The following is a 12,248-nucleotide window of genomic DNA, read 5'->3' on the forward strand; positions in this document are numbered from 1 at the left end:
GGAAGCCAAAGGTTTCACGAGGGTACCTTCTCTAAAAATCAAAGAATCTCCGACATGTGGCATGTACGGGTTTACGTTTGATGTAAAACTGCGAGATTTCTTTCGAGAGTTTAAGGAAATAGTTATTCTTACAGTAGCTTATCAAATCTCAATCTCTATAATATATTAAAATGAATCGCTGAATGTGTTGCTGATCGCAAATCCTGAGAACAGCTGAACCGATTTCGCTAATTCTTTTTTATAATATTCTTGAGGTACGGTTCTTACGGAGAGAAAAGTTTAAAAAATTGACTGAAAAAGAATCGACTGTTAGGCGGTACGAAGTTCGCCGAGGCAGCTAGTACATTTATAAAAATACACGGTGTTATTAGAACGGTAGCAAAAACTTAGCGCTATTATTATACTACCTAAAATCCAATTAGCTTTAACAATTAGCTTTATACTTGTATTTTTAACCGACTTCAAAAAAAGGAGGAGGTTATCAATTCGTCGGACTCTTTTTTTTTTTTTTATGTATGTTCCCCGATTACTCGATGACGCCTGGACCGATTTCGAATATTCTTTTTTTGTTTGAAAGGGTATACTTCAAAGTTGGTCCCATTTAAATTTGGTGAAGATCTGATGAACATCTTCGAAGATAGATACTGGAACTCCTCAACGGATAAGAGTAAATTGCTCGCGATCAGTGTAATAGCTTAGTAAACAGTAGACTTTTAACCAGTCATAGCATAATAGGCTACTTGACTCATATCTAATTTCGTCCAATAAATGATTATTTATTATAGTATTTTGCTTAAGACACCGAAATATATCAATAACAATTATTAAAAACGCAGGATGGATATATAAATCCAATTTAAAAAAATACAGTTTTTATTTTTATTTGAAACGCAGAAAACGCTGTCAGCCATGATGTGACGTCATTCAATATGTAAACAAAGAAATGTCATCCCTATGCCATGCGTGGACTAACGTACCTAGTATCCATATATATAAAATTTAAAGTCCTGACTGACTAACTTATATTAACGCACAGCCTAAACATCTAAACAGCTGGTCCTAGATACATGAAATTTGGTGGGTGTGTTCTTTGTAGGTAAAGAGAAGGTATCCACTAGGCAAGGATTTTTTGAAATTCCACCCCTGAGTGGGTTAAATGGGGGTTTGAAATTTATGAAGTCCACGCGGGCGAAGTCACGAGCATAAGCTAGTTTTTATGTATTTCGAAAAACTCATAGTAAACGTTAAAAATTATCGTTTTCTCATTATAAATTGAATATGTTATTAAGTAAGACTTACAACAAAGTGATCTTTGCAAAAATAAATTTGGATTGCAGTCGTTAGTGATATAGGATCCCTTTAAGCAAGTCTTCGCGTGTTACGTATATTTATTTTACTGGGCACTCTAGTCCACAACTTTCCTGTGGTCTTTATCGATGCGTTTTTACATTCTCGGATGATACAATAACGATAATAATTACTATATTTTTCATGTAAACTAGTATAGAAGTCATGTTTATTAAACTTTGGGAGGTTATGCTGTTGTTTACAAATGCATGACGTCAGAGCACAGATAATCTATCGGCCAAACATGGCCGACAGTATTTTCACCTGTCTAAGAAAAATATATTTTAGAATTAAAGTTTTACGGTTTTTAGGGCGCAAAAAAATATAGTGTTAATTTTTTTGATCTAATAGGACAAATATTAACCATTTAAGACCTACTTAAAAAGAGTGTCAACTAGCCTATTCCATGGGGCCACTAAAAATTGTGAAATAAAAAATTTTTACAAAAAAAATAAAAACCGACTTCGATACACAAACACTAAAAGTTGAAAAATAATTTAATTTATTACCGAATATATTATGTATACAAGAGTTAATATAGTTCCATAATAATATTCTTTGGGGTCGGTGCCAATGAGGTGCCATTGTGGAGTCTCATAAAAATATGAAGTCTAGACGATTCGCGCAGCTGAAGCTAATTGGCACCGGCACCAAAAAGTATTATTATGGAACTATATTAACTCTTGTATACATAATATATTCGGTAATAAATTAAATTATTTTTCAATTTTTAGTGTTTGTGTATCGAAGTCGGTTTTTATTTTTTTTGTAAAAATTTTTTTCAAACTCGCAATGTATAGCGTATAAAACTCGGGATCAATGCCCCGCTTACAACGCGGCCCCTGCCTGCGATGCGTCATTGACCTTTTGGCACCTAACTATACAACGTTCGTTGCCCTCTAGCGTCATTCAGGTTTTATTTGCAATACATTGCCATTTTTTTTAATACAGTTTTTTTAATCAGGTTTTTTGTGATATATTACCAGTACTGTAACACAGTACCTGTCTTCATTTTTTCTAACGTTTTCCTTCCACTCTGTATAATTTTTATACGAAAAAAGTTCGTTCGGAAACATCACATTGTCTCACATGTATTGTCTTTTGCCATTATGGTGATACATAGATAGAAACGGGTTGCGAAGCTGAAGTGGCAATTAGCAGGGCCACATAGTTCGTACAACCGATAGGTTCGATAGGATTAGGTTCCAAGGTGCTGGAATGGCGACCTCGCACCGGAAGACGCAGCGTTGGAAGGCCTCCCACTAGGTGGACGGATGACATCAGACGAGTCGCAGGGAGCCGCTGGATTCAGGCGGCGCAAGACCGTGGCGTGTGGACGTCCCTACAAGAGATCTATGTCCAGCAGTGGACGTTTATTGGTTGATGATGATGATGATAGAAGCGCGTATCCCCCGTTTTGAAGAGGAGACAAGAAGCCGTTACAGCTATCCAAGTGTTTGATATGGCACAGATAATCCCTGCTACTTACGTGTTTTAGAACTTTTCAGTGGTTTTATAATTCCAAACCCCTGCCAAGAATCGAACCCGGGACCTCCCACTAATAAGACCACAGTGCTTACCACTCCGTCAGGGAGCCTGTCAATTTCTGTCGTTTCTGTCGTTGAGACTGACAAATCGTCACATAGGTATGAGTGACAGAGACAATGCTCTACAAAGCCGAAATCTCATTCTAAATGTCGATGTACAATATTTCTTGCCGGCTACTGTATCTATTTACGCTGGTATCTGCCTGCTAACACATGAAAAGCGTATTTTGAAAAGGCAAGTTGAATACTGTAGCGGATCGCGAGGCGACGCGCGACGTCACAGCGATTATGTAGCTATTCGAGTGTTGATGAGATAATCCCTGCCAGCTGCCACTCACTTGTTTTGGACAGAACTGCACTGTGCAACAGTAGGGCTACCAGACGGCAGGCGTTTTCCCACTTATCCGGAACTAGCTGATGCCCGCGACTTCGTCCGCGTGGAATTAGGTTATTGAAAATCCCGTGGAAAGTCTTTGATTTTCTGGAATAAAAAGTAGCCTATGTCACTCTCCAGGTCTTTATCTATACCCAGGCAAAAAATCACGTCAATCCGTTGCACCCCATCTGTGGTTGCACCGTTGCGACGTGATTGAAGGACAAACAAACAAACACACTTTCGATTTTATAATAAGACTACTGATTTTGACTCTATACCCAGGAAATGGACAGAAATATCTATTCGTCATCAGCATACGAGAGCAGTATGATGTAGGCTCGACCGTAACATAAACGAAGATGACAGATCTTCCTTCGAGCAGCTGGTGTCATGCTCGGGACCTAAGCTGGTCTGACCATTAGATCTTAAAACTTGTAGATACCTATAGTCATCTGGTTAACACTTCGTTAGCGCGATTCAGACTTCCTAGTGAGTGATCGAATATACTTGTGGTGCCATCTAGTTACAAATCACACACATCTTCCAAAAACTTTACAATTTCTAAATTGACTTAGATCTGCCCTCCAATTGTGTAAGAATAACCATTTCATGGCTATCGCAATCGTCAAGAATTCTGCCCTTTGATTGGCTGTGAAAAAATGTAAACAGCGAATCAAGCAATCAAAGGCCAGAATTTCTTGATTATTCTTACACAATTGGGGGGCTGGTCTGCTAGGATGCTTTGACAATGGCTAGCATCCTATAGCAGCAATCTGGCATGTTACTACCTTATTTTTGATATTCTTAGTGTACACCCAAGTTTGACTGGCATAGGTGAGGCAGGGAAGTATACATGTGTCTATAACACACGCTCACACACACGCATTCACACACACATATTACTGATTAACATACTAACAAATATAATTAGAAAAGGTATTAGAAATTAGAATACATTTAGAAACTCTGTAAATAATATTAATTGATAAGGAAAATAAAGGCTTCATAATAATAGTACGTATAACCAATAACGCTAAGTTTTTGCAAGCGTTCTAGTTACATCTGTATATCAGGAAATTTAGGGAGGAATGCATATTTTATCACGTGACATGTCCATAGAGGAATGATTGTATTTGAAAGAAAGAAAGAAAAGAAAGAAAACTAGTTTATTCTTCTTATGCCTACTAAGGTACAAATAAACTTAAAATGAATGGATAGTAAGTAATAGTTGGATGTAGTAACCCTGTGCGAGATAGATTACGTGCTGGTGCGAGATAGATTACGTGCTGGTGCAAGCGCACTAGTAGGTGCGTGCATTGATTAGGGCACGATCTTTTGATCGTGTCATGTTTGTAACGATAACAGCTTGGCGATTGTCTAAAACCTGCATCAATCATTATTACAATCTCAATTGTTCTGATTGGCTGAATTTGTGCGATTCTTGTTGCAACAATGCATTGTAGCCAATAGTGAGCGAGCATTAACCAATCAGAGATGATTGCGATCGTGAGATTGTAGCTGTCAAACAACCGCGGTAGGGCCACTGGTGCTTAGTAACGCCTCATCATCGTCATGATTAACCCACCGCCGGCTCACTACAGAGCACGGGTCGAGATGTACTTACAAACTACAAAGTCGTACTAAGGGCTCGCCCGCTGGCGACGCGGCGCTGCAGGGGATCCTTCGAATCGGCATCACTATAGTCTGTAACAGACAGGTCAAGATGGCAATTGGGGAGGTAACGCCCCGCACAGCCCCCGCCTCATACCCCGATTGCCATCTCGACCTGTCGCGTACCTACTATGGTTTCACTCCTACATCGGAGCACTCTCAGGAGATTAAAGACGTACTGTTTACACAAATGGCGCTATTTTCGTAAAATTATTATTATTATTTCAATAATAGATATAAGCGGTTCCAAGAACCTTTATCTTTATTTAAAACGTAATAGTCGTTTAACCTGGCCGAGATTAATTTGTTTCACCTTCACCAAAACATGAAGCGTTTCATCACATTAATGGTAGATTTTGCTTGAGGAAAAACTCGGAATAAAATCCGGCTCGGAGGACATAACCTACATTAAAATCAGCCAAGTGCAAGTCGAACTCCCACATGAAGGGCTCCGTACCATCGTACAATATCTAAAACTTTTTATTTTTTAATTTTCAGGGCGGTACTTTTGAAATTTTAGCGGCAATAGAAATACACATTCTGTAAAAATTTCAGGTCTTTACCTATTATGGTTCACGAGATACAGCGAGCTAACAGACAGACGGACGGACAGCAGAAGCTTATAAATATTGTCCCGTTGGCACCCTTCGGGTGCGGATCCCTAATAAGCGAGAGGTGTAGGACACGCGACAGACCGACTTATTGTTAAAAATAATAATCAAATTTTCTTTTTTAGGGTTCCGTATCACCAGAGAAAAAAAGGAACCCTTGTAGGATCACTTCATTGTCTGTCTGTCTGTCGTGTCTGAATAGATTTGCCACCTAGTTCTCATAGCTCTTGCTATATATACGAGTACTTAACTAATTTTCTGTCTGAATAATATAATATGCAAATTGCTTATTTTTTGTAGATTTAATTCAAACTTTACACGTGTATGTTTTTTTGTGTGTGACTGGGCGTACATACCTTCAGGGTTCCGTACCCGAAGGGCGATAATGGGACCCATTACTAAGCCTCCGCTGTCCGTCCGTCTGTCAGTCAGCGGGCTGTATCTCATGAACCGTAATAGGTAGAGAATTGAATTTTTTACAGTGTGTATTTTCATTGCCCTTATAACATTTAATAATAAAAAAACCGGCCAAGTGCGAGTCAGGCTCGCGCAATGAGGGTTCCGTACTACAGTCGTATTTTTTCGACATTTTGCAGGATAATTCAAAAACTACAAACAACATACAAATAAAAATAAAACATACAAATAAATAAAAGTCTGTTTTAGAATGCTCAGGTGAAGACCTTTCATATGATACCCCACTTGATATAGTTATCTTACTTCGAAAATTGAAAATACTAGTTATTAGTTCATGACCACAATTTAATTTTTTTTGTGTGTGAACCCTAAATTCACGGTTTTCAGATTTTTCCCCAAATGTCAGCTATAAGATCTACCTACCTGCCAAATTTCATGATTCTAGGGCAACCCTGTAGGTTTCTTGACAGACAGACAGACAACAAAGTGATCCTATAAGGGTTCCGTTTTTCCTATTGAGGTACGGAACCCTAAAAACCATAAAAACGGCCGCCATGCAAATGTAAAAAATTAAATAGTACGTAGCTGTGCTATGCTATATAGCTAATGCGGACATTCTGGCAAAATCAGGCGCAAAGGCACGTCAGATAGGCCCAGAGCCTGTCTACCTAAAAGCCTGGTTCAACTCACCCTTCTAACCTATTGCTACTATGACACACTCAACCGCTGGAGAAACTTGCCAGGGTTAAACCACTCGAAAGCGCTGGTTAAATCCTTCAGCAAGAAGGTAGCATCTGAGGTGCTGTCGCTTAACAGAAGTAACATGTGCATCCTGGTGCGAGCTTTAACGGGTCACTGTGGCCTGAAACGGCACATGTATAACCTTAAGCTCCAGGGCTCGGACATCTGCAGGCTGTGCCACGGATCTCCCGAGACTCCGATGCACATTATCTGCTTCTGCCCTGCTCTGATGCACAAACGTAGCGTCCACCTAGGGAGACACATCATTTATCCGGAGGATGTTACTTCAATTCCAGTCAAGAAGGTGCTGCTGTATCTGGCGGCCACAGGATTTGATAAGGAAGTGTGAAGTGGAGGCAAACACAATAGATCGGAGACGGTCGCAGTGATTCAGGGATAGTGAGGACCTGTATAGCCCCAAAGAAGAAAGAAGAAGAAGAAGCTGTGCTATCCTGTACGATGGTACGGAAGGAACCCTACGTGTGCGAGCCCGACTCGCACTTGACCATTCCGTTTTTTTTACTTATTTTGTGCTATGAATAACAAAATATATCTCTAGCTTTACATGAAAATATAGAGTCGCTAGAAATACATACTAAAATTTGAGAAGAGATTTTTTATTTTTATTTTTTAATTAGATGTTGCCTGCGACTTTGTCCGCGTGGATTTAGGTTTTTGAAAATCCCGTGGGAAGAGTACGGGAACGTATCAGAAACGTCGAGCAAACCGCTTCATGCGTGATGTCAACCATTATACATAATATCTGTCTTTTTTTAATATTTTTTCTAGTGTTTACCTACACTTCAAGGAAATTACTAAATAATTTTAAATACATATCAAAAATTGCGTGACCGGCAGGAATCGAACCTGCATCTTCTGGCTTCGCGCCCGATGCCTTGACCATTCGGCCACGGTCTCGCTTACTGCCAGTGACGAAATTGGTGATTATGTATGTTAACTCAGTACTGAAGCGACTGTTTAATGCCATCTAGTAGCGACACTAAAAAAAATTATTTAATAATATCTGTCACCGGCTGTACTCACGTATTTAGTCGACGTTAGCCCGACTAGTTTTGAACCCATCCGGGGTCCTTTTTCAAGGGAGTCCGACGTCCTTGAAAAAGGACCCCGGATGGGTTTGAAACTAGTCGGGCTAACGTCGACTAAATACGTGAGTACAGCCTGTGACAGATATTATGTATAATGGAAATCACTCACGATAGTTTAAACATTATAACCATGTTTAAAGAATCATTTCCTTTTGTCCTTCAGGAGGTGAGGAGGGAGAGGCGCGGGGCAGCGGGACGATGGAGGACGAGGTGACGTTCCTGTTCCAGCTGGGCGTGCTGCGCGACGCGGCGTCCGCGCCCGCGCACCGCCTGACACTCGCGCACCTCAAGGAGCTCGCCGTCAAGTTCGTGCACGACAAGGTAGGTACCCCTATTCCGTTTGTGGCGGTTGCCACAGATGCAACTAGATGGCGCTATTCAATCGATAACATTTCATGACGTAGTCCCGAACAAATGTCCCGCCGACAGTTATACTCGTACTAACGGAGTTTTCTGCAATCTGGACTATATTATATAGAAAGTTTCATGACACAACCGTCGGCCCAGCTGGCGCTACCGAGCACAACCAACCGCTCGGTGGGAGATCTCCCTTTGGTACGGTCGAGCCTGCACACCGCTCCCGTACACTTTCATAGCTGCAGCTTTCTTTTTGATGAGGCTAAATCTCCTTAAAATACCTGACTCCCTAAAAAATCATTAGTTATCTACTTAATCATCTTCTGTTGCCACCCTCAGCGCTTATTGGTTGGCTGCGGCCTCCGAGACACTGAGGGTGAGATCTATAAAGCGCACTCTGACTTTGCTTAGATTTAAGACAGGGTTAAAATGAGACAGAGCTAATCTTTCACATAAATCGGTCTCGTTTTAACTCAAACTTTCGGCCTGAACATATCGATGTCTCCCTTGCGCAATGTCCATTGGGCTCGTCCCAAGTTCCTGACTGCATGCACGTCGCTATGAGGCATGGCTGCCTGTGTCTCAGCAAACTGCAGTTTTCTTAGGGCTTCCATACAGAATGGAAAGTGGACGAAGTGAGCAAAGAACTGCAAGCTAAATAATAACAACAATTTTTGTCCCCAGATTCCTGACAATGGGCTGAACCGTCTGTCCGATCGTATACTGCTGTTCCGCCACGACTACTGCTCGCCCAACGTGCTGCAGCTCATCAACTCCGCCACCGACGTCACCGACGAGACGCTCGTCGAGATCGTGCTCACCGCCAACCGTGAGTGTGACGTCATCATCATCATCATCATCATCATCATCATCATCATCAACCTAACAACGAAATATGACGCTTATCCGTATGTTTGACAGCGTTAATATGTGACGGCGCGGAGCAGCCGGCGCCGCGGCCGCACGCGCTGGCCGTGCACTCGTACAAGGCGCCCACCTTCTGCGACTTCTGCGGGGAGATGCTCTTCGGCCTGGTGCGGCAAGGGCTCAAGTGTGAAGGTAACTTGATCATAAACGTTCCAACTATACTATATCTAGATCACTATTGCTAGATCTATGTCACCTATACCCCGTTCATTAGCATCATTCAACGCGCTTTTGGACAATAATGCTCAATGGGACCCATTTAATGATGGGTCTATAATACTGGTTCGGGAGTTACTGAAGTACGCTGAGAGCATTGCATGAATATGTCATTCAATGTTCTCAGCGTACATATTCAAAATTCTTTGATCTTTTATCGTTTTGTATTTTATGTCTTTTTTCTTGTACCTTTATTTGTATTTAAATTTATTATTAATCATCTAGTTAGTGTAAGTGGCACTGCCGTTCTAATTAGATATAAAATAAATAAAATAAATAAATAAATAAATAAATAAATATCCGTGTAGAGAAGTTAGTATAGCGCTCTCTCTGTTACCTAATCTCATACGAATGACAAAGACAAAAAAACTCAGTGGATGTTAACCATTTTGAGTGGCCAACCAATAGCACACGAAAGGTTTCGTACCATTGTACAATATGTAACACTTTGTATTTTTTTGTCATTCATGGTGGCTATTTTGAAATTCTTATTACTTATTTGTTTTTATAGCGTCAATAGAAATACACAATAAGAAAATACAGAAATATAAATAAGCAACTGTTTCCTTCCCAGGTTGCGGTCTGAACTACCACAAGCGCTGCGCGGTGAAGGTGCCGTCGAACTGCACGACCCCGACCGGCGCCACCAGCCTGGCGGGCAGCCGGCGCGCCAGTGCCGCCCCGCGCAGCCCGTCGCGCGCCTCCGCCACCAGCCACGCCAGCCAGCTCAGCGCGCCCAACGATGACTCGCTGGTAAGGCGGCTCGCGCACCTCGTCACCGGGAACAACTCCTCGTCCTAGACCGATCTCAACTGTTCCTCTCGCGTGTAGCACTATAGTTGAGCGTTACAAACGTGCCAACTGACTCGTAAACCATTACAGTTCTTGCAATTCACGAAGGCGAGTGAACTTTAATTGTGGTTACGTCGTATACGTGGGAATTGCGTAAGTGTGCGTGCATGTCGGACCAATCAGTCGCGAGCAAACGCACACATATACTTTACCTTACTTATACCGATACAACTTAAACACAAACATGAGCCACTCGCCCTCGTGAAATGCAAGAACTATACGATCATAGGGCTGTGAGTATGCTGCAGCAGACGTTATCGATAAAGGGATGCCGTTCGGACGCAGGTAGCTGGGGCGACCCTCGCTCATTATCGACCTGTTATCGACTATCGATAAATCCTTTTTAGGCTTCCCTACCTCAAGAGGAAAAAAGGAACCCTTATAAGATCACTTTGCCGTCTGTCTGTCCAACTAGGTAGGTCTTATAGTACACGTAAAGGGAACATTTGAAAATCGTGAATTTGTGGTTAAATCACAAAAAAAATTAAAATGTGTTCATGATCAAATAATTAGTATTTTCAACATTCAAAGTAAGGTTACTATACCAATTGGGATATTATATGAAAAGGTTTTGTTTGTATATTCTAAAACAGATATTTATTAATTATATGCATAATAGTTTTTAATTTGTCATGCAAAATGTCGAAATAATATGATTGTAGTACGGAACCCTCGGAGTCTGACTCGCACTCGGCTGGTTTTTTTTACTGCTAGACTATACACTATCCATACTAATATTATAAATGCGAAAGTGTGTCTGTCTGTCTATCTGTCTGTCTGTCTGTCTGTCTGTCTGCTAGCTTTTCACGGCCCATCCGTTAAACCGATTTCGATGAAATTTGGTACAGAGATAGCTTGCATCCCGGGGAAGGACATAGGCTACTTTTTATCCCGGAAAATAAGAGTTCTCACGGGATTTTAAAAACCTTAATCCATGCGGACGAAGTCGCGGGCATCATCTAGTAGTCTATACGTTTGTCATGGCTCAACTATAGCACTGCATACAGTACAGTACGCGGCGGAAAGTGACGTACATCGACCTTTAGAAGGAGATAGCGGATTTGTAGAGAGCTGTCTCTGTCGTTGAGACCGACAAAACGTCACATAGGTACGAGTGACAGAGATAACGCTCTTCAAACCCCAAATGTCTAAAGGCGCAATTACTTTCTGCCGCGTATTGTAGTAAAAGTAGCACTATATGCAGTATCATCACTTTTATAAGTGACGTCAATGTACCTGCGCAGAAGTCTTATTTTCGAATGGCGCGAAAATATATCGGCCAATCACAGCACACACGTCCGTTTACTATTGGTCGTTGTCTACGCGCCATGTACAAACTCGCGAATAGCGAAAATTATTTCTTAAATTATACTATACCACGTATAATCTCAAAGTGTAGATCTTTATTTTAATTTTATACTAACTGATTTCTTTGCAACATTCCATGTTATTTTTTTATTTTTACGAAATTCTTGACTCGAAAATACAGTTTAAATTTGTATCTTAATAAAATTCTTATTAGGTAATGCTTAAGTTGTATAAACAAGTTTTATTTTAATTTTTAATGTAATCGAAAAAGACAATACAATATACCTATCTAGTTTTAAGTTGTTATTTATGATTCTGTTCGAGACATTTATATTTTTTACACGTTTTTACTAGAAGTATTTATACAGAGTCTTTTATACAATACTTTTACAAGTTATACTTAATTATACAAGCTTTTATCAATTTGACTAACAATGCACAGGGTGGTGGGTAACATTGGAAAAAATGTAACGACTATTTTTCTGATAATAAAATTAATTACAAGAAATTTTTGAGTTTTATTTTGACAAAATCCCGTGGTACCCATCATTCAGTGCTTTTGCACAAAAGCACTGGGACAGTATTAACTGTTCTTATAAATGACAAAAAGTTTTGAAATGAAGCTTGGTAGATTTTTATTGAATTCTGAACATTTCTGAACATTTAGCCTCAAAAGAAAAAACTTATCAATAAGCAATACAAATTGTTTAACAAGGTTTTGGTTGGTTCTTTCAACTAGGCAATGATATAGAATTTATAACCAAAACGG

The 12,248-nt window shown here is 40.4% G+C and overlaps 1 protein-coding gene across 2 annotated transcripts in view; it reads left to right on the forward strand.

Moving 5' to 3' along the window:
• PKD (serine/threonine-protein kinase D3) overlaps positions 1-12,248 on the forward strand; it is a 92,609-nt gene that overhangs the window by 61,161 nt on the left and 19,200 nt on the right. For both annotated transcript variants that reach the window (XM_069504589.1, XM_069504590.1), the window contains exons 3-6: positions 7,983-8,140; positions 8,861-9,005; positions 9,098-9,235; positions 9,894-10,072. In XM_069504589.1, coding sequence (XP_069360690.1) covers positions 8,018-8,140; positions 8,861-9,005; positions 9,098-9,235; positions 9,894-10,072 — 585 coding nt within the window. In that variant the 5' untranslated portion in view covers positions 7,983-8,017. The remainder of the gene's footprint in view (positions 1-7,982; positions 8,141-8,860; positions 9,006-9,097; positions 9,236-9,893; positions 10,073-12,248) is intronic.

This window comes from Maniola hyperantus, chromosome 18, assembly GCF_902806685.2.
Source record: "Maniola hyperantus chromosome 18, iAphHyp1.2, whole genome shotgun sequence".
In the NCBI taxonomy this organism is placed as follows: domain Eukaryota; kingdom Metazoa; phylum Arthropoda; class Insecta; order Lepidoptera; family Nymphalidae; genus Maniola; species Maniola hyperantus.